Source organism: Pteropus vampyrus, unplaced genomic scaffold (assembly GCF_000151845.1).
Source record: "Pteropus vampyrus isolate Shadow unplaced genomic scaffold, Pvam_2.0 Scaffold255, whole genome shotgun sequence".
NCBI classification, from domain to species: domain Eukaryota; kingdom Metazoa; phylum Chordata; class Mammalia; order Chiroptera; family Pteropodidae; genus Pteropus; species Pteropus vampyrus.
The window spans coordinates 978,260-1,002,125 of NW_011889036.1; the positions used below are offsets into that span (position 1 = coordinate 978,260).

At 38.5% G+C, this 23,866-nt stretch overlaps 1 protein-coding gene across 1 annotated transcript; it reads left to right on the forward strand.

Annotated features, from left to right (window-relative positions):
• The first annotated feature begins 574 nt into the window (after positions 1 to 574).
• On the forward strand, positions 575 to 15,082 carry LOC105301925 (zinc finger protein 791-like). Its single transcript, XM_011374790.2, has 4 exons — positions 575 to 753; positions 10,982 to 11,108; positions 11,299 to 11,359; positions 11,757 to 15,082. Exons 1-4 carry the CDS (start codon positions 751 to 753, stop codon positions 13,498 to 13,500), a joined length of 1,935 nt encoding a protein of 644 aa, XP_011373092.2. The 5' UTR covers positions 575 to 750; the 3' UTR covers positions 13,501 to 15,082.
• Positions 15,083 to 23,866: the final 8,784 nt, after the last annotated feature.

A 23,866-nucleotide genomic window follows, 5' to 3' on the forward strand; every position in this document is an offset into this window, starting at 1 on the left:
GATTTTAGTGTTTTACAGTATTTGAGGAAACAATTGTTACAAGTTTAGTACTCTGAGTAACTGATAAAGCAGAAACAATTCAGTTTTTGTAGTAAAGATGTCACATGCAAACAATGAATGAAAAAGTCAAATGGTTTGACTCATTCTCCAAGAGCCACTCAAGCTGAACTGTGAAAGTGGTTTAACACTGTATCCCTAGGCGATCTTTTTTCTCTCCGCCTGTTCATTTTTGTTCGTTTTATTTATTTGTAGTCTGATTTTTAAAAGATTCAAGTTGGTTAATTTCAGTCGTGTAACAACCTGACATGATGAAAGAAACTCTTTAAAGGGACCGTGTCTAAGGTTTGATTTACTTAGAAATTTTATTTTCTTATAACTTAAGTGTAATAAAAAGTTTTTTTCACATTTAATAAAAACACTACACAAGCAGCCCCAGGATTAGGAAAAAAAAAAAAATCTGTTTATGCAAATGTCCCAGGCTGGGTCGAGTTCCCGCCCACCTGGAGAAGCCGTTTCAGCGGAGCCAGAGTTCTCCTGTTGGCTGTCACTCAGCCTTGGGACCTGTCCAATCAGGAGCGCCGCTGGGGCAAATGGGTGGGGCAAAGCTAGGCAATGTTTTCAAGGGCGCTTAAGCGTTGGTGTCGCCTGCCCTTCAGGGTCCGTGGTGCGTTGGTCGCACTGTCTGTCGTGCTGTGATCTGCACTGGTCCTAAGAGTAGGAAGGACTCAGGGAGACCCAGGAAACCTAAAAATGGTGAGTGTGGGGCCCGGTGAGACGGGAGATGGGGCTGGCTTGAACCGGTTGAAACCGGCTGTGGCGGACTGGCCTCCTTGCGGTCACCTCTGAAGTCTGTGGACCCGAGTCCCCCAGGGGGCGCCGCTTGGAGCTCGGTCCCTTCTGACACACAGAGTCGGGGCTTGACTGGCAGTCATTTGGGACCCGGGGCAGTCTGTCCTGCCACTGAGGGCTGCAACTTAGCCCAGGAGCCTCTCTGGACAGCTCTGCCCCTGCAGCCCGGCTTTCTAGATGGTGGTGTGACCACTGAGAGAGTCATGGGGATGATGATGAGTGAATCTCTTGGGCTTCGTGAATGGGAGTAGCTATCCTTTGTGAGGTCCCAGTGTGGACGAAAAAGAGGTGCTGTAATAAATCTCACCGAAAGTAACCTCCGGGAGTGATCTGATCATAAATTCCTGACTGGGCAAGTCATGGTGGATAGTCAAGCCCCAGGCACATAACTGCTTTAGTTAAAGATTTATCTTTGCCTTAAGCAAGCCCTGTCCATTGTTCTTGTGCATTTAGGTCAACACAACCTTTGAAATGCCTCTTATTCAGACGTCTTGGAAACATAACCACCCTCAAGAGAGCACGTAATCTTGTTAACTACCCTGTAATCCAATCCTCACTTTGCTTTCTCCCACGGTCGTATAATCTTTCTTGCTTTCCCTCCTCATTTCCAAATGCATTAAAAAACCCTGCAAAAAACTGTCATTCTGAGAAACATTTTTCTTGGTCTGCCGAGATATTGCTTCCAGGCATATCCTTTGTTTGAACCAAATAAACTCTAATAAACACATAAAATTTTTTTCTGCAGGATTGGACATTCTTTACCTCCACACCAGTCCTTACTGTGTCCCCAGGGAGACCTGTTCATTGTATCCTGAGTTTTCCAAATGTTTGGGGAGCAGGATTTCAGACCCATGCCCCTGTCCTCCCAGCCTGCCTCTTTCTGGGACTGGCAGTCAGTCCCTAAATATCCAGATCCCTCCTCGCATTGCGAAACGCCAGCTTCAAGTCATGGCATCATTATCAGTTATTTATCATTTTCCCACAAAGCCATGGATGACTCTTTTAAAAGATTTATTTTTTCTCTGTGGATATTTTACAGGAGAGGAGAGCCAGGAATAACCATCTGGAAAACTTAAAATACTTAAAATTAAGTAGTTTCAAATCCCTGTTCCTCTCCGCCAAGACCTCCCCTGGGCACAGACATCCTGTGGGAAGTCCTTTCGTGGAGGCTTCTCTTGGGAAACTTTCCTGGGCGTTCTCTCCTGTCAGCACTGCCCCTCCCTGGGTTTGTCACTTGAAAACATTATTGACTCAACTCTCAGTTTTTCAATAGGGCTAAAATATATTTAATTTTAGAGCTTGAAAGACAGTATAAAATAGTTCCAAACAGACACAAAAGAGGTGGATTTCAGAAAAAAAAATATTCCAGTATTACATTCCATTTCTGTTGAATTCTTTTACTCTTTTTTTCCCTTGAGTATGTCTAGTAATTATTTTTTTCTTTGAGTGTTTTCAAGTAAAATTCCAAGTTTAGACCTGCAGAGCAGAAGAACTCAAGTATGAATAATTATTTACAAACCAATTACTTTCCCTGGAAATATAATTAACTGACATTTTTCTGAAAAGAACAGATTTTAAGAATTTTCTAACTGAACTAGTAGAAGATCCTTACAATTTTATTCCTTCCTTTCCACATGACACTAGGTTTATGTGAATTTGCTCAAACACTGGGCATTTATCATTTAAAATCAGCAGTGGTCCAAAGCAGCTCCAGTACAATCAGAGGCCTGTGGTCAGTGACCCAAGCGAAGGCCCCCTTGACCTGCAAAGAGAAGCACTTGAAGGCCCAGTGGTTCTCCCTGGGGAGCCTCCCCCTGCAGGTGACCTACTTGCTCACACCCACCATGGAAGAGCCTTTACACTGAGAGAAGCTGCAGCCTTGGAGAGCTGGGAGTGCACAAGTGTATGGGGTGAGGGAGTGAGGATCTTCTGGAGTATTAGTTGTGGTTCCCCTGGGCCTGTTTCTAGGCATAGGTTGGAGTTTTGCATTCACAGTGTAGTTGTGCTCAGAGTGTAATTTGCGTGCAGTGAGAAAGTCTGTGAAGATCAGGGGTTCTGTCTCGTGGACAAAGGGTTTATGAATTGGGGAGTTCACTGGGGTCAGAATTTAAGCTGAATCAGGCTGAATTTACTCACTGTGAGAATGGAAGCCTGGGGGAGGGAGCTCTTCCATGCTTACAGGAGGGGAGAGGGGTGTGGGACTCCCAGAATTCATTGCTGGGGCTGCTCAGGTGTCCCTCCCCTGCTTCCCTAGGGACTGATCCACCCCAGGGTTCTGTTTCGAGCAGGAGTGCCTAGACCCCAATTGTGGGAACATGTTCACCTTTCTGAATGTGGGTCTCCTTCTGAACTGTAGAGAAGCAGGTTGCTTGTCTGTTTAGATTCCAATGTCTGTGTTTTTCATTGGATTTCTTTAACCATTGAATATTGCAGCCTTTTTATTCTCATTTCTCTTAGCACCTGGGCTTTTTAAAAATCACAATATTGCTTTTAATAATTAAAAATTGGAAAACAAAATGTATAATAATAGTAGTAGCCAACATTTACTGAACGGTCATTATATACCAGGCACTGTTGTATGTGCTGCACGTGGACTACAGTATTATTTTTATACTATTTTACAGCTTAGGAAACTGAGGTGCAGAGTAAATTTTGGTACATACATAGAATGAAATCCCACAGAGCTATTGAAACTTTTGATGTAGAGACAACTTTCTTTTGGAGACGCTGAAAAATATAATTTTATGCTGGATTTTTAAAAAACAGGTTCTGAAACAGTATGAATTCATTTATGTAAAACTCTATACATGTATTCGTTTTTAGAGATGTCTAGAAGGGTGCTTACATGTTACATCTACAATGTTAAGATCGTAAGATCTCGAATAGTTTTTACTTCTTTTTGTACTTTTCCATGTGGTTTGGATTTTTTAAATGACTGCATATCAATTTAATAAAAGCAAAACATTTTAAGAAAATCGATGACATAGTTAATGTCAAGCCCCGTTTCTTTAAAACAACTTCCATAAGTTTAGCAGTTGATGAAATGAAAATGTTAAATAAATAATAAATTAGCATCTTTAAAATAAGGATGGAATATTGACTTTTTCAGACATCTTTTGAATGTAGTCGACCTATGCTATTACTTCACGTCCACTTAAAGATTATCTTTATTTTTCAGTCCCTCCAATATTCCTAACATAACTTTTTTTCTTTTTAACAAGCAAAACTAAATTTTTCTTTCATTAGAGCATATGGAGACAGTTTAAATGTAAAAGTAGCTCAGTACTTTAAGTGGCTCTATTTAATTTAGGTTAAACATCTTTGTGTGGGCAAAACTTCTGTTTATTTCAGTCACTTGTATTAGTGTTTTCCAAACATCTCAGGAAATTACCTGGGGCACTTACAAAAACAATTCTCCTTCCCAAACCATAGCTACTGAATCAGGCTCTTGGGAAAGACGAGTAGTTTTTAAGGTAGAAATCTAATTTTTGAATCCCTTTCAAGAGTGACCAATTGGAAATAAGTACAATATATCACTGTATTGCAATAATGCGATGATTGTGGGTGTTTGAGAAAATCTGTACAAAAGCTATTTAGTAATGTTTTCTTCAGAGTTGGAGTTGCTTCCTGGTTTCTGCAATGTCATCTCACGCGGACAAGTTTTAAGACTAGATGCTTCTGGGCCACATATCTCAGCCTGTCGTGTATTCCATCCTCTGCCTCTGCAGCCCAGTTTCTGTCTCTCCTTTTCAAAATATATGGCTTCAAGAAGTTACTCATTTCCAGATTCAGTGTTTAAGCAATCACCAAAAAAATTGTTTTTAAAATTTTAAAGCATGCTTTCACATTGGAATTTATAGATTCTTTAAAATGCAACTTTGACCTTCACTTGACCATCATTTTTTAGCACTTTATTTGATTTTTTTATTCGTTTCAAATATACAGTACATTGTTTAGACATTTATATACTTTATGAAATGACCCCCCTGATTGCTCTGTCACCCCTGTGGCTCTACACACAGCCATTACATTAATGCCTACTGCATTCCCTATGCCATACTCCCCATCCGGGTTTTAAAATATAACTTAAGGTCGATGTCTTGGGCCTATCTGTGTCTTTAGCATGAAAGTGTGACTGAGGCTGGGGTCACCTCAATAGCAGGAGGTTCTTAGGGGATTCAAGGATGTTTATACCCTGTGAGTGAGGTGAGCCCATCAGATGGTCGGTCACTCCTTAGAGCGCAGGTATTTCAGACAGAGAAGAGACAGATTAGGCAGCCCATAGCTGGTGGGCTGGGTCCTCTCTCCTGATAGAGAGGGCTCCTCACTATGTTCCTTATGTGCCTCTGTTGTTGCTGCCCCTGCCTTGCCGCAGTGCAGATTTTGGCCCTGCAGCTGGGGACAACACACAGCCTCACTGTGGCACAACAAAGAGACTAGTTCAAACAGGATTTAAGCCCTGGGTCCTTAAATCCTGCATAGTGACCCTTTCAATGTGGGAGGCCTCCAACCCTGATTGTACTGATTTGAGGCCCTCTGGGGGAAAAAAAAAAAGGTAGATACCAGGGTAGAGAGGACACCCATTTACTTAAAGTTTACCCAGTGACCTAAAATACAAAATAGGAAAGGACACGAGAAGAGAGGAAAACGAGGAAAAAGGGTATTGAGAAAAGCCCCACAATTTGACCCAGTTACAAATCTGAAATATAGTAAAAGTATTTACATAACAACAAAAGACAAAAGGAGACTCTTGACTTTTGAGCCTCTAAAACATACGTTTTTGAATTAATGTTGTCGTCTCCTGTAACTCAGTGATTGCCAAACCATCACCCAATTACTCAGTGCTGTGTTAAATTACAGTTATACTTGGGCTCAGTAAATTTAAGCAAGGCCCCCCCCATGACCTCAGGGGAATTACTTAATAGAATATAGAGGACAAAGTGGTGTGTACTTGGCCTGAAGCATCAGAAATCTTTGCCTTTTCTCACACTTCTAGCACCGATTGTCCTAAAATGTCCCATTGTGAGCAGGACAGCTCTGAACCAACAGTTCATGAATTTCAATTAAGTCTTCACCTAACTGGCTTCAGAAAATGGACTCCATGGGCCCTACCCCTGACTGAAATTAGTTAGTACGGCCCAGTGTAAAGTAAACAGGACCCTCAAGGATTGAAAACTGTTACAAGAAACCGTTTAGGGAAAAGTGATTATTCCCAGTGCGTCTCCTTTGAATAGCGGAATTTGGCCTGTTCTTAAACCTGGAAGAATGAATGACACCTCCCAGTGGATGACTGCAACCTTCAGGCTGTGGTGGCACCAGAACAGACCCTAGTCCCAGGCCCCAACATTATGGGAATTACTGCCTCCATCCACTGAGTGACTGGTACACATTCTGCTATCACAGATTTGGCCAAGTCTGGTCTGTTCAGTGCCTGTGTCAGTAGCTTCCCAGCTGCACTTGGCTTTCATCTCTGAAGGGACATGACACACTCTTACCTGGTTCCCCTCAGGGAACCTCAGCAGCAGTGCCACTGCACATAGTCTCTGCAGGTAAGATCTGAGTTGTGGTTACCTTGCTTCAAAAGAGACATGACATTAATGACATTCTCTTTTGTGGACATTCATTTGACATGGAGGACATACATATTTTAGAAAAAGGTGCCCACAAAAGAGGATGGGCCATTGTCCCAGACATATTTTGAGGCTCTAATGCCTTGGTTACAGTTTTTAAAATTAATAAACAGAAGCCACTCAATTTGTGACACCACGAAGAAATAGCTGTTGTCCCTCTCAGTACCCATGACATTGTCTGGATTCTCTTGTGTTGAGAGGCAACATATTCCTTGTTTACTAACTTTATTTGAGCCCATTTATGCCATTACTTAGAACCTGCCCCACCTAGAGTGGGCACCCCTACCATCGAAGGCTCTAGACTGTTTAGTCACCATACAGCAGCCATACCTGATAGTGTCCTCAGAGACTCCTTCACTATAAGGTTTCACTGACCACCTCCCACATCTGGAGTTACCCATGATGGCTTTATGTTGTAATTTCTGTCTCCCTTTTCTTAGTTATGTTGACTAGGTGTTTATCAATTTTATTAATCTTGTCAAAAAACAGCTTTTTGTTTTGTTTTGTTTTGATGTGAGTTTGTTACTTAAGGAACTGCAGGACTATGTATAATAAATTGTCCAGTACTAAAGTTATATTAACACAGAATTCAAGAAATGACTGGCTGTGCACAGAGACTTGGAAGTACCTCGAGAGGCCAAACCGTGAACTAAGGTTGGCTGTTGCTAGTGCCAGGCTTGGGCTGCTCAGCAAGAGCTATAGGGCAGGCTGAGGTCATATGCTTCTTGTTTGGATTTTGTGAACCTTTGAGAGATTTTAAGAGAGTCCACAGCATAGGCCAAGAGAAGCATTTTGTGTGGAAAAGCCACTGGAAGCAGCTTGGGTGGGCCTGCCGGTTGGGAGGGGTGGGGTCTTAGGGAATCACCAGGGTAGAAGGAAAGGTGTTAGGTTGATGGAGATTCAGATATGGCGGCCATCTGTGTCTGCAGCTTAGGTGGAGGGGTGGGGCTTACCAAAGAAACAATGGATTCTGCCAGCACTTCTTTCTGGGAGTAAGCTGCCCCTCCTTAACCTTTGATAAGCTGTTTTTTCATTTCGTTTAGTTTAAATAATTTTAAATTTCTCTTATGATGACCTCTTTGATCCCATGTATTATTTAGAACTGTGTTATTGAATCTGCACACATTTGGTGGTTTTCCACCTATCTTTCTATTAGTTGTTTCTAGATTAATGTCTGTGGTATGAGCATATTTTGTATGAAATCTGTTTGTTTGTTTTTTTAATTTGTTATGCTATGTTTAATATCCCAGCATGTGTTCTGTCTTGGTGAAGGTTCCATGTGAATTTCAGAAGAATATATATTCTGCTGTTTTTGCATGAAGTTATTACAGTGATTTAAAATTTTAAATCATAGATTTTAATCATAGATTATAATTCTTAAATCAAATTTTGTTGTTACATAGTAGTATTCAGTTTCACTCTGCTGTTCATGACTTTCTGCCACTGGAATTTATAATTTGTGATAAGAGGGTATTGAAATCTACAGATATAATACTGGATTCCTTTATTTCTTCTTGCATTCTCTCTGCTCTTGCCTCATATATTTTGCCCCTGTGTTATGTACATACATATAAAGGATTGCTGTGCCCTCTTGGAGATGGACTCTTTTGTCATTAAGTAATGTTCCTTTATCTTTGAAGGTTTTTATTTTTGGGGGGTTCAAAATCTGCATTGTCTGAAATTCATATCCCCATGCCAGCTTTTCTTTGATTACTGTTGTCATGGTACATTTTCTCAATGCCTTTACCTTTTATCTATCTGTGTCTTCATATTTAAAATAGGTTTCTTATGAACAACATATAATTTTGATTTTTTAAATTTGATATTATAGTACTGTATTAGTCTTTCAGTTGTAGTTATAATGATTAAAGTAGCGATTGATACAATTGGGTTAATTAACTACCACAACTTGTCCTGTTTTCTATTTGTTGTTCTGTTCTTTGTTTCTTTTTGTCGTCAACCTTTTTTTCTGCCTTCTCTGGCTTTAATAGGGAATTTGACCTGATTTCTTTTTCTTCTCTCTTGTGTCAGTTATACATATTTTCTTAAACTCTCACTGTCCCTTGTCACATTGCTTTTATTTATTTCAATTATTCATAGCTTGAAATTACTAAATACATAATTGCTAATATCATAAACCAAATGTCATGTATTGAATGATAATAAATAAAAAGATATTTTACCTTTATTTTTTCTGATCCTCCATGTTTATCATTTACATTCTTTCTGATGAGTTTTTGAACATTTTATTCAAAATGGTTGTACTATTGAAAAATTTCCTCAATTTTTATCTCAGTAAGTTTTTATTTCTCTATGTTTGAATGGTAAGTTTGTCTGATGCACAATTTTAGGTGATGGTTTTCTTCTTTCAAAACTTTAAATATTTCACTCCATTCTCTTCTTGCTTGCCTTATTGCTGAAAAGAAATCTTTGCGTCTCTCTTACTAAGGTGTTTACCCCCTGGCTTCTTTCATTATATTCTCTTTGTCTTTGACTTTTGTCTAGTGTGAATATAAGATACTTGGGTGTGCATTTCTGTTGTTTTACCATATTTAATGTTCTCTGGCTATCCTGAATCTTGTCACCTTATCATTCATTTTAGGAAAATCTCAGTGATTATTACTATACTGGTTTCCCCTGTGCTTTTCTGTCTTTCTTTTCCTTTAGGTATTCCCATCATGTGTAGTAAACCTTCTGTTTAAAGAAGGTTCTCCTCAGGTTCGTGGATATTGTATTCTGTCTTTGTTTGTTTTTTTGGTGTGTGTGTGTGTGTGTGTGATTGTTGTTGTTCTTTGTCTTTGCATTAGACTTTGCCGAAATAGATCTTCTTGAATACAAGCCAGGTTAGGAAAAGACTGTTTGAGTATATTTCAAATGTAGTGTTTATCATCTCTTTCTGAATTTTGGAGACACTGGGTTGCCCTGTGACCTAAATGCTCTGATAGAGCTAAGAAAATTTCATTTCAAGTTTTTTTTTTCCCCTTGTGAGTTTGGGAATGACAGCTTCTAAATTATTTAAATGCCAGACCAGAAACCCGCAGTCTCCTGCTCCAGTTCTTAATGACTGATGACGGACAGCTTTAGAGCCTCATCCCTCCTCATTCTTCCAGTGCCCCACATCTGTACAAGGTGATAAGAAGCCTTAGTGTGTCCTCCTTTGGGGAAGCAAGAGATTGAATCCGTACAAGCTCCTGCCCTTGTGTGTGAACACTCACCTTAGGTCACCCCCAACCTCAATAAAAAAACAAGTCCGTGCACCTTTCCTTGTCCTCTCAGTCTATCTTATGCCTCTTTTGAGGCCTGCCATACTCTCTGCAAAGACTCAATTGTGGAAGTATAATAACCCCTTCCTTTCATGCCCTATTGGCCATGTATGACGTCATCAGCTGAGGGATTCCCATGAGCTATCAAGCTTCTTTACTCTCCGGAGGAGCTCGGAAATGACAGAAGAAAGGAAGGCAGCCTGTAGAGTGACTGGTGAGGAAACACTTCCTCCGGATTGGGGAATGGAGATGTTATGTTCTATTGGAAAAAAATCACTGCTGCAGCCTCTATGGATTGTATAATCACGAAGAAATTTGCTATCAAACCATTGTGGACATCAGTGAACTCCTTGCAGTCCAAAGTTCTTAACCAGAGATTCAGTGTCAGCAGGGCCAAGGATAGACTGTTAGATTGTGATGGAAAGAGCACTTCTGGCATATCGTTATCTCAGAATTGTGCCAATATCTGCCAAACATTGGCTGGAAGCAGCCCTGAGGCATAGGGATTTGATGTTCTAAGTCGTCAAACCTTCTTGCTTGTGTCTGAGCTCTAAGTTCCAAATATCTTTCTAGACCATCAGATCAGAGGGAGAAAGTAAGGACTGAGTAGTCTGTGATAAGTTTTACATCAGATAAGAGCAGTGCTTGTCCACAATAATTATTTTCATTCAGCCAGCTGCTACAGTTACTTCTAATGTTCTGGAGGAATTTGGGACAACATGGCCAGGTGGGCTTTGTTAAAAGTTGGATTTCTACAGGCCTCCTGGACTCTTAGGTTTAGTGATAGGAATAGAACAAAAAGCTTGTAGTTCTTCACTGTTTTAATTCTTTAAAACCTTATGCAGATGTTCACATCTGCCTCGTGGAGTGCTGTAAATGGTGGGAAATAAGGAAGGAGGTGAAAGAATTTTTCTCTCAAGGAATCGATAATCTTAAAATAATGTAACTTATTTTACTTGAATAGCATTTCTGTCATTTCCCAGCATTCTATGAATACTGCCATTAGAGACGAATGAGATATAATGTGATTACAAAAAGAATATATAACTAATTTCCATGTGTTTATAATTCTGTTAAATTTATGAGAAAGTAAATTTGGACAGAATGATTGTATGATGATTAAGTCATGAAATATTCAGAGACAAAAGAATCATACTTAACCTTCTTATAAATGAAGTCTAGATGTGGAGTGTTGTCATTCTTATGCATTCTACTGTACACATATTTGGGATATTTTAGGACTCGGTGGCTTTTGAGGATGTGGCTGTGACCTTCACTCTGGAGGAGTGGGCCTTACTGGATCCTTCACAGAAGAAACTCTACAGAGATGTGATGCAGGAAACTTTCAGGAACCTGGCCTCCGTGGGTAAGGATGACAAGTTAACTTCACTTTGTTAGTTAGAGAACAAGTTTTCTTAACTCATTAATATTATTCTCAGATGAAGAATGTGAAAAGGGAGAATATTGATAAATAAACTAGGCTAGTCACAGCTCATCGTAGAGCTGGAATCTAAGAATTTTCCTCTGTAATCATTTTTTTTGCATCTCCATTTTAGGAAAGAAATGGGACAATCATGACATTGGAGGCCAGGACAAAAACTGGAGGAGAAAACGAAGGTGAGTCACAATAGAAAGCACCATCTCACGTGAGAAACCTGTTATGCTGTGAAATTTAAAAAAGAAGCAACCAAAGCAACTCTTGCTTCAAATTTATTCTCAGAAAATCTCACCAAATTATTTTCTTATATGACAAATATATTCAGTGTTTGAAAAGTAGTTCAAATGGAAAATACCATTAATAAGCCCTATATATGAATATCACTGTTTTGGTAATAGCAAGACTGAATCCTCTTGCAGAGCAGAGCATTTACTACATGTATTCAGTTTCAAATCATTCAGACAGGGGAAAGCTTACAGTTTTGCTGCAAATCATGAAAATATAGTTTAAATGCTCTAATAATTATAAAATCATTAATGAAGGAATAATTAGTAATGTGCTTCTCAATTTTTACAGAAGTTTAATATTAGAGAGACACTGTGAAGGTGAAAAGAGTAGTCAATGTGGAGAAAACTTCAGCCTTATTTCAAATCTCAATCTGAAGAAAAAAATTCTTCCTGAAGTAAAACCACGGAAATACAGTGTATGTGGAAAAGTCTTCATGAATCATTCATCCTATAATATGCACATCAGTCGTCACACTGGACCCAAGCCATGTGAAGATCAAAATAATGAAGACAAGTTATATAATTATAATGTATGCGAGAGATCCTTCAGTTATCTCCAGTGTTTTGAAAAACTTGAGAGAAATCACAATGGAGAGAAAACCTATAAATGTAAGGAATGTGGGAAAACCTGTAGTTCTTCAACTTCACTTCAAATACATGAAAGATCTCACACTGGAGAAAAACCCTATGAATGTAAGCAGTGTAGTAAAGCATTCAGTTGTCTCAGTTCTCTTCGACGTCATGAAAAAATTCACACTGGAGAGAAACCCTATGAATGTAAGGAATGTGGAAAAGCCTTCAGATACTATCAAAATTATCGAAGACATGAAAGTAAATTCACTGGAGAGAAGCCCTATGAATGTAAGGAATGTGGAAAAACCTTCATATGTTATCAAAGTTTTCGAAGACATGAAAGAAATCACACTGGAGTGAAACCATATATATGTAAGGAATGTGGTAAAACATTTAGTTGTCTCCGTTATCTTCGAAAACATGAAAGAAATCACACTGGAAAAAAACCCTATGAATGTAAACAATGTAGTAAAGCATTTAGGTATCCCAGTGATCTTCAGAAACATGAGAGAAATCACACTGGAGAGAAACCCTTTGAATGTATGGAATGTGGTAAAGCCTACAGAGATTACAGTTCTTTACAAGCACATCAAAGAACTCATTTTGGAGAGAAACCCTATGAATGTAAGGAATGTGGTAAAGCCTTTAGTTCTCATCAATGTGTCCAAATTCATGAAAGAAATCACACTGGAGAGAAACCCTATGAATGTAAAATATGTAGCAAAACATTTGGTTATCCCAGTTCTCTTCGATATCATAAAAGAACACATACTGGAGAGAAATCATATGAATGTAAGGAATGTGGTAAAGCTTATAGATATCTCAGTTCCTTACGAATACATGAAAGAATTCATACGGGAGAGAAACCTTATGAATGTAAGGAATGTGGAAAAGCCTACAGATGTTACCAAAGTTTTCAAACACACGAAAGTAATCACACTGGAGAGAAACCGTATGTATGTAAAAAATGTAGTAAAGCATTTACTTGTCTCCATTATCTTCGAAAACACGAAATAAATCACACTGGAAAGAAACCCTATAAATGTAAAAAATGTAATAAAGCATTTAGGTATCCCAGTGATCTTCAGAAACATGAGAGAAATCACACTGGAGAAAAACCCTTTGAATGTAAGGAATGTGGTAAAGCCTACAAAGATCAAAGTTCCTTACAAACACATGAAAAAACTCATACTGGAGAGAAACCCTATGGATGTAAGGAATGTGGAAAAGCCTTCAGATGTTATCAGAGTTTTCAAACACATGAAAGAAATCATACTGGAGAGAAACCATATGTGTGTAAAAAATGTAGTAAAGCATTTACTTGTCTCCGTTATCTTCGGAAACATGAAAGAACTCACACTGAAGAGAACCTCATGAATGTAAGCAATATGGAAAAGTCTACATTTATCACGCAACCTTTTGAAAATGTGAAAATGCACACTGGAGGAAAACCATATTAATATGCAGAATTTGGGAAAGGCTTTGGTTATCCCAGTTTCTTTCAAAAGCATAAAAGGACTCACTGCATAAAATCTCTAGATATAAACAGCATGAGAAAGACTTGAATTGGTCTGCATTCTTACAAGTGAAAATTCCCTCCAAAAAAAAGAAAAATGTAAGTAATGTGAGAAAGTTTAATAGAAATTAATTTATGTATAATATGCCAGAAAGTTTTCAACATGAAAGTTTTTATTAATGTTGAAATATATTGTGTTTGTTGAACCTCTTCTTCATTGGACTGGATTCTACTAATTTCAGAAATGAATACTTATGTGAGATATTTCTGAGAGTTGTCTTTCAACAATAGTACATAAAATAAGTAGGTAGTATTTTTTCCTTAAAACATTTAATGATATTTTATCTCCATTTTGAAGCCTGTTAGATACATGGGTGAATTGAAATATGTTTTTTATATACAGTTAGGTTGAATATCTTTTTACGATATTTTATTTTTTACAGGGTCATTGAAAAATTACAATTTGGTATTTGGGTTTTCCTAGTGGTCTAGTGGTGTCCTTTTTATCCCTAGTCCATGATATTTATTCTACGTTTCCCTTGGACAAAGCTCTTTTTTGGGAGCGATGGGGATAAGAGACTTTTTCTATTTTCTATACTAAGAAATAGTTGGAATAAATTTTATGTGTGGCTAGTTTAGGAAAGAATATAGTTATATGTGAATTATTTTCATATTTGGGCCTTTGCTTTTTGTCCTTCCTTTGGATTCATGTTTGTGAATAGACGTTGAATTAAGAAGAGGGACCTGTGATAGGGCAACAAAATCTAAAGCTGGAGATTTTCCCTCCCATTGGGTAATGGTAGGAACTTGATTTTCTGGAAACCATCTCCTTTAAGGTCAATGGTAGAATTTCTTAGTAGGCTCACTTGCATGAGATTTGGAAGACAAAAATGAAGAAGGCATTAGTCAGATTATGGAGCCAACATTCAAACAAACAGATAATAAGAGCTTCAAGAACATCTTCCAATCCATTATCAAAACCACCAACAACTAACTGTCTGATATTCATTTTTGGAGAAGCATGCATTTCCACTGATGTCTTCACAAAATTCACATTAAAGATACATTAGAGTTAGGAGTTTTCTGTAAACCCTCTTGTGTCTACCAGAAAACTGATTCAAACTTTCATGCTTATGTCTGATTCCCCTCTTCTTTAGTTATATATGTATAAAGTCTAATTTGTATAGGAAACAATTTCCACTGTCAACAATGCCAGTGAGTATATTTTCCTTGTTCCTAATGACATCTACAGTGGTGCCATCAAAAAAAAAAAAAAAAGCAACGGTCAGGAAGACTGTGGGTGTTTTACTTGTAGCTGATTGTAATCCCTCAGTACGTTTTCAGTCATGTTTGATTGTATGCGATTAAAAGTTCATGTATTTTCTTGTCAAGTGAAAACTCCTGTAGGTGTTTCATAAAAGTTTTAATGGTTGTCTAAGCTCTTGTGTGCTAACAAATATTGTGTTTTTCATTTCCCGAGAAAATATGTTAAAATGTCCCATTATAATTACAGGTTTTCAAATGAACTTTGTAATTCTCTTCATTAATCATTATAGTTTATAGGTTAATTTTATCAGGTGCTTTCAAGTTCAGGTAATTTTTCCTCAGGCATATTTTATGTTTTATTCTTTTAGAATAACATTTTTTGTCATGACTCTTAATTAATTGTCCTTCATGCCTAATCCCAAAACCTGAAAGTAGTTTTTTAATGCCCTCTTGCCAATGACCTGCAGGACTGCACCTGTAGTCAAAGAGAGGAGAATAATGAATTCTAATAATAAGAGTGACCATAGAGTACACATGGCTGTGGGTGTCACATAAAAGATTGCTCAGGACTTTGATAGGTTTTTAATATTATATATATTTAATAGAAATGAATGACATTCCTTTTCATATCCTGAGAGAATATTAAGCTCCCCTGAACCTTGATTTCTATGTTTTTAGCACTTCTTTTCACCACTGTAGGATCCTTCTTGGGAAAGATTGAAGGTCTGCAGGGAAAAATTCAGTCCCCACCAAGCATTTCTTGCAGCCCTGTCTCAATTGAGAAAGCGTCCTCTAGGGTTGCACTGCCATCATCTCATGCACGTAACTATAAGTGAAGTGGGAGAGTTCCCAGGTCTGTCCTTGGGTTTAAATCAGGCTGCTCGGACAGATCTCTTGGACATTCTGTGGCTCTGAGACATAAAGGTACGTTCCAAGTGGGATCTGCCTGGGGACATACTCAGTCATGGGCATTAGCATCATTTCCTTCCATTGCCTCCACAGCTTATTTTCAGCTCTTTGTTTCCCAACTCAAGTCTATTTGTTCTGCTTACATGAATGTTAGGTGAGACATCTTCAGAAATCCATCATATCGCTCTCTGGAAAAATCTCTCTGAGCAGGAAGCTGTGAGTTGAAAGAGTGACAGAAGCAGTTGGCAGAACCTCTGTCATGTGTACATTGTCAGCCGCAGTGTCCACAGCCATCACAGATTTATGAGATATGCTTGCTTACTTTTACACAGTACTTAAAAAATTTACTGACATAGAATGAGGAAACAAATCGCTGAAGAACTCATCCAAGTACCAGTCACTCCCTATTGTCTCCTCAAAACACTCCTTTATTATAGTAGCTTTAGCAGCCTCCTATCACGCAGCTCAGTGTCTCTAAACCACTCATAGTGGACTTAACTACGCAAGGAATTCTTGTACCAGAAACTGTTCTTGTTAACTGGTGCTGCGCATAATTAGAGAAGTGCCGCTGGCAACTGACCGTCTTTTTGTAAGTGTAGCCCCTTTCAGGACCTTCCTTGATGACCCTCCACAGCCATCCTCCCGTTTTGACCTGGGTCGTGGATGCAGGACTCCTCAGGTTTGCTAACCAGAGGCTCCTCATTGAAAAGGTGTCGTACTTGCAGGACAGAGCAGTACTTAGTCTCTCTGGTATGTCCCACTTATAGGATAGAGGAGGTGTGTTCCCCTCACATTGATCTATTGATTCTGGAGCAAGTCACCTCCTTTGTAAGCACTTTGGCCATTTTGGGAGTCACTGGGGGATCACATGAGTGACCAAGGAGTTAATATACTCTATGGACAGTGTGTTGCCACCACACCAAATAGAGTCCACTGAAGAGATGTTGCACTTTGTCCCTAGATTGAACAGGCCTGATCAAAGATTGGACCCAAGCATCAGATTCATTAGTCAAACTCCAGATAATTGTGCTGGCATTAGAGAGTTCCCTGGCCAAGAACAGAACTCATCTGCTCATTTTTACAGATACTTTGGCCATTGATGATCTGTGACCCCACCAATAGCAACAACTTTATGCAAGGTCATCCCTTTCACATAACTAACTCTGTGAATAACTTTCCCGAACTACTAATCAAGGCCACCTCTCACTTTTCACATATTAACCTGAATCTGCAGAGGCTCATTTCAGTGCTCAAGGAGATAAGTTGACTTGAATTTCTTACCACATACTTACACCTGAGATCTATTGGTATTAACTCTGGCCCTTTGAGCTCTCCTAACTGGTAGCCATTTAGAGGTCACTAATCTAAATGTTAGGCAAAATTCAGGGGCTTCTCATCTCTATCATGCCTAACTTAGTGACTGACTAATGCATCCAATGTAAAAAAAACACGCCACTAGTAATATAGTCGATAGACATACAGGTCAAGGAAGGGGCTTCTATAGCTGATAGGAAACAGACATTATAGGGCTCCTCACTCCCTCTGCTGGCTACTTGCTCTGCTCTGACCATGGCAGATACTTATAAAGACAAATTCTTTATCTTACCATAACGACCTTTCTGAAACTAAATGCAAGGACTCACCAGGACACTAGAAATTATTGATATTATCAACTCAATTTAGAAAATATAAAACACCGGGCTTTTGAAAAAGGCATTCAATAGACCTACCTCTGTTTCGACCTATTAGTATGTATTAATGGCTTCCTTAAACCTTGTTCTTGTAGATCGCTCTTTCTGCTATTTATGGCATTAGTAGAGTCAGTTCCCAGACTTTGAGGCCAGTTACTTTATTCTGTTCATCAGGTTTACTGATTCCTTATAAATAGAGGTCTTTCTATACTGGACATTTCTGTCAGTATGGTCACTCCTAGAGTCTTTGGTGTATTGTAACAGTGGACCCCAGCCATCACTCATATCCCATTCCTGGGTCTTCCATGTAACATCACTGTAATCTGTGTACATGGCATGTCAGTATGTCATTTTGAGCACCCTCCTTCAAAACCGTTCTGGCTCACCCAACACAAATACACTGTTTTCCTACCAATTGCACTTATGCACTCATTGGGCGTCACTGGTACTGACCTGGCATACGTGATGTCATTCAGCAAACATATCATTAATACCAACTGAGAAAAGTTCAAAACACTGAAAATACATGTAGCAGACAGTTAATGCTCCAGATGTTTTCCTTGAAAGAAAACCTGACAACCATGGTGGCTGATGACCACTTGGCTTTGAACTATTGTTAGCAGCCAGGGAGAGTTTTGTTCTCCTAAAAGAACTGCTTGCTGCATGTGGGTAGGCTACACTGGCAAGATGTCACCAATAATACAAGAAATGAGAACAAATAAAAATAATATTACTAAAATAATTGATCAGAGTTTGGAAACCACCTTGACACACTTTTTTGGATCTCTCCAACACCGTGGGATGATTACATTTATATACTTTTTTTGAATCTTTGTCGTGTTCATTATAATGTATTGCTTGTGCTTTTCACATGGCTTTTAACTTAGTATTCAAATTTAAATTCATATGTAGCTTTGGCTTATTCACTCAACACACCTCGGCAGTGAATGTTAATAAACACCTCGTTTTTTATTTTGACTCTTAATCAGCTTTAGATACCTACTCACTGTGTCTGACCCACAATGGATAAGCAAGATACGGAGGTTGACACATGCCCCTTTTTGTGTCAGTGGGTCAGAAGACCAGTCCTTGAAATCGCCGCCTCTACTTCTACACACCTAAAGAGCCAACTCATCCTCTCTGCACAAGCCACTTGGGCCAGCTTATCCCTGTCCTACTCTCCTTAGGAAGTACCTTTTATTAATAACCGTATTTCTATTAATGCAATACATGTGGTGACATCAGTCTTGACATCAGATCCTATTTGGGGTAGAGTGTTAATCCTGACCACAAAAGACTATGATAAAACAGAAAGTAATCCATCAAAATATCTTTGGGTGACAAATAAGTGTTCAAGGCAGGTAATTTTTATAAGATGAGGATAAAATACAAATGCAGAGATTTCAGTATGATGATGTTTTTAGCTGCATTACTCACAAAAGAAAAACTTTGAAATCATCCACATGGTTACTAGAAATAGAATCTATAAGTGAAAATAGTATAGTGTCACAAGGAAAAATACAGAAGCACAAAAGTGAATGGATGATTTCTGTTCTAATATGTAAAATGCTCTAAGTGATCATTCTCATCTTCACAAGAAAAAAAGATCAACCTGAAAAAACATCACCCCTTCATAGAGCCGTGAGAGATTTGAGATTACATAACAGAGCAATATCTACAAAATAAGAGACAAGCGAATGCAAGGAAATACTGCTGACCTGGAGGAGAAACGAGGGGAACAGCAACCTTTAAGACATAAAGTGTCAATGACGAATTAGCTGGCACCATATGGACTAACTTGAACATTTAAAGCTTTATGGATCCAGTCTTAGGGAATCTCCCCAAATTCATGAATTTTTCCTGGAGAAGCCCAAGCAGATTCTCATTGTGAAGATTGGAAAAAAATGCCTCATGCTTTATGTAGCAAACAAGGGGAAACATTAACATATACTCAAAGCATTCTGTTCTCTATAACTTAAGCCATCTCTCAAAGAAAACTAATTCTCCAAACCTGATCTAATTGTAGAAAGAACTGTCGGACAATCCCCAGACCCTTCAGATTTCCTCTCTGACAAAAGAGGAGGAATCAATGCAAAGGACCTATTCTGAAGTTCACAGCCCAGGGATTCTGTCTCAGAAAACATGACAGGTTAATCAAAACATAAGAACATTTTTTTCCTACCCAAATACCTCCCATCATGTTTCTAGGTGGGAACACATTTTTTTTTTTTTCGGGGTGTGGGAGGGTGTCTTTCTTAAACACATCATGAGAGAAAAATACAAGGACACCATTATATTAAAGCCTCTGACACATACAGCTAGCACATACAATAACAATCTAATACCTGTTTAAGAAATTATACAACCTCATATAAAGGCCTATTTACCTCAGATCTTACTATAAATTTCACAAATATGTGGAAATTAAACACTCTTGAACAACCAATAGCTCAAAGAGTAAATCAAAAGAGAATTTTTAAATATATTTTGAGGCAATGAAAAAAATGGTGAAAATTTTTGGGGAGAACCATATGAAGCAGTAAAAGGGAAATTTATAGTATTAACACCTATATTAAAAAAAAGATAAAGTAACCTAAATTTAAACATCAAGAAACTAGAAAATTTAAAAACCTTAAGTTAGCAAAAGTTCAGAAATAATGAAAATTAGAGCAGAAATAAGTTAAATGGAATATAGAAAAACACCAGCAAATATCAAAACTGTTGGTTTTTTGAAATAATAGAATTGATAAACTCTTAAATGACTATCAATAAAAGAGAAGACTCAAGTACCTAAAATCAAAAATGAAAGAGGACATTTGCAACAAATGCTTAAAAGATCAATATTGAGTATTATGAACATTTATAGGCAAACGAATTGGATAACCTAGAAGAAATGGACACATTTCTGGTAACGTACAACCTACCAAGAAGAACCATAACCAATTTGGGCTCTCTGGGTTGTGGATATACAGACATGCAAGAAAGAAGTTCTTGCACTCCTGGTACTTACATTTTTGTGGGAAAAGAAAGCTGGTTAAATGAGAAAGCTTAGGTTCATAAGCAGAAAATAAAGGCGTTGAAAAAGAAGAAGCAATGACAGGTGAGATAATAGGGAACTGGGGTGGATTGTATATTTTTCCTTATGAAGAGTAGGGTCCTCAGTGAATGAGAGTGTCATCGCTGACCATTTTTTCCCCATCATCTAATCTGCTTGGGTGTGGATGTAAAGAATGGACAGCAATACTGAAATTCCTGCATTCTTGAGATTAACAGCAGTGGTTGTCATTTTGAGTAATATCCTAATGTAGTGGTTTGCTATACATAAAGATAAAGACATAGACACAGTCCATCTTCATTATTGTAGCCATGATTTAAAGTTTTAGAGCATATGCTAGTTAACTGTGAGTGTGGACAAAGGTAGGCGGGATGTGAGTCTTCCCATTAGTTTGGGCCATGGGTATTTGGTATTTATATTCCTGCTTAACATTCGTTGAAAGGATTTTAAATTGCCTTCTGAAATGATGTATCACTTTGCTGCTATTTAGACCAAGTGACACAATTTGACCTTCGAGTTCCTCTCAGATTGAAGAAGGGTTCTGGTTATCTGCGCAGTTGTAGCCCATCATGGGTCTTCTAGGAGTAGAGTGATATCTGTGCAAGTCCAATGTGATTTCCTGGTTAAAATACCAAAAAGAGCTATGAATGTTTAGAGGACAGTGACTCAAGGAATAATTGAGGTGAGCTACCATCATAGAGTGTCATTTTGAGTAATATCCTAATTCAGTGGCCAAGGAGGTATATTTGACATCCTCGAACTGGAATTTTTTTGTTTGCCTTCTTATAAAATGAGTAGCTAAAAGGTTTTTGTTTCAATGATGCAGAAAGCCACTAAAGCCCATTTTTGCTGTTTTTAAGGATCGTTTCCATGTGTTTACACTTCCAAGAGATGTCAGGAAGATGAGGTAAATGGTGATAGCTTTTGTTTTATTAAATAGCAAAGGAAATTCAGACCTGGTTTCTGTTTTTCAGTGCTAATTAATGTTTTCTTAGCTATATAGCGATTATGTGATTTTGTAATTATAGTACCTCATTTGCTCTGCTCCCATCATTTCTCCTATCATGCAAATGAAGAAAGTTAAACACAATCTTACCCAAATTAACATAACTTGAAATAGTGGAATCTCTCAGTTTTAAAGGTGTAATCTGTGCCCCTCTTCAGTGCAATGTCAAAAATTTTAGACTCAGAATACTGCGAGGTTTGCATAATTATGCACTTTTACAAATGTGGTATCAAAGTTTTCAAACAGGGCTTATAAGACAACATGTGGTATCAAAGTTTTCAAACGGGGCTGATAAGACAACAAAGTTTTCAAACAGGGCTTATGAGACAACTTATATACATTCTGGAAAAGGCAAAGGTATAGGAACCTCAAACACATCAGTGGTGAAAGGTAGGGGGTTCAGTATAAACAGGAACCACGAGAATATTCCTTTGGGCCGATGGAGTGTTTCCCATCTTGATGGAGGTATAACTATGCATTTGTGAAAACTCATAACTATGCTCTTAAAACAGTGTGTGTATATTCTAAAAACAATTCATTGAAAACAAAATGTTTTCACATGCCGGGAGAAAGTTAAACTCTCCCAAACTTCCTTCCACTACTTCAGTGTCCTTAGAAAGAACTGAAAGGTCTGGCAAAGAAGGACACGGGCCACAACAGGACTTTCCTGATACCAAGTTTGACATTAAGAAACATCCTCTAGGGCTTCACCTGCCCTTATTCACACAACTGGTGAGAGTCTGAATGTCAAAAAATAACCGCAATTAAAAAAATTATATTATTTTTACCTTCATTCATTGAATCAACTACTTCTGAGAAAAATAACTCCTATAATATTGCTTTCATTGAGTTCTGATGGAGCCATGCAGGCTGCCTGTATAGTGTATACAGCTAATGCTGATGTAACCCCTTGAGGTCTCACCAGACACAACATAGTCACATCCAAGATGGATTGCTCTCAACCCCCAATTGAATTGGGAGTGGGTTTAAATGTTCCCACTAAATTCATGTTTGCCAAGAACCTCAGAATTTGACTTTTATGGAAATTAGTTCTTTACAGATGTGAATAGTTAAATATCTGAAGACAAACTAATCCTAAATTCAATGACTGATGTCCTTATAAGAAAAGATGAGGACACAGAGACATGGAAGGAAGACCATAAGAAAGACAGAGGCGGACATTGGAGTTATGCCGCCACAAGCCAAGGAATGCAGGAACCACAGGAGCTGGAAGAAGCAATGGAGAATTTCCTGCTGTTGATAAACTGTGAATCAATGTAGGACTCCCTATTAATTCTCACTGAAACCATCAAACCTAATAGTACCTGTCTTAAAAATTCCAGTTATCATGTGGCCTATCAGATGGGTGTCCTTAAGGTCACTGACCATGCTGGATGCCATCATTGAAATTTCTCAGGTCCCCAGTTATCACAACTGAGCACCTTCATTTTTCAATGTAATTTCACTGAAATCATGGTCTATATCTGGGAGTTGATAAAAAATAATTTAAATGCACAAGGGAGAAAACCCAACTAAAATTAACTTAAGGTAAAATAATTTAATAGACTATAAAAAGAGGGAAAAAAAGATTCAAGGAAGGAAGAAATCAGCTCACATCACTGGACTTGAGGAGTAGATATGTCCAGGCACAGATGCATACAGTATACAAATGAGGGGGCAGGCCTTATTCTAACTGTCCCTCACATCTACCCACTGAGGCTCTCCTCCCAGGTGGCCTCAGACTATGTCAGTCACTCCTACACTGTGACCTCACACAGCCCCACTTCCTAGAATTCCAGGTCTGACAGGTAAGAGTCCTGCCTAGACCCAGCTCCACCTCCAGTTCCATAAAAGTTCCTGTGCTTGGATCCTACTGGACCAGAGAGGGCCATGTGACACCCCCTTATCCCAGGAACTTGGGGATAGAAAATGGAGATTAGCTTACACTGAAGAGTTAGAACCCCTTAGTCCTGGGGTGAAGTCAACCCCATACCAAAGCTGTGGGCTCTGGGAGGGAGCCACCATTATGTTAAATTCAGGAGCCCCAAGGCATAGCTGTCCATCTCAGATCACTACACTTGTTTCTCAGTCGGACTTGACCCTCTGAAACCAGACCTTCTTCTCCACCTCGGCTAGAACTGCTCTATCCAAAGTTCAAGGAAGTCCAGAAAATGCCCTATCTTTCCAAACTCAGAACACTCCTTTTCTGTCTTGACCTAGTAAAAGAGTCTCCATATTTCATAACTAATTTGACACTTTTTCTTACCAAATATTCATTACATGTTGATTGAATAATTACGATGTGCCTTATGCTGTGAGCAGGTGGACAAGTTTCCTCTGCTCAGGACTGAGTGTCAGTGCTCAGGCAATGAGGCTGCTGTCA

Coding starts and splice junctions, on each gene's coding strand:
- LOC105301925 (XM_011374790.2), top strand. Junction 11,109..11,298: donor CAGGAACCTGGCCTCCGTGG/GTAAGGATGACA, acceptor TCTCCATTTTAG/GAAAGAAATGGGACAATCAT. Junction 11,360..11,756: donor AACTGGAGGAGAAAACGAAG/GTGAGTCACAAT, acceptor CAATTTTTACAG/AAGTTTAATATTAGAGAGAC.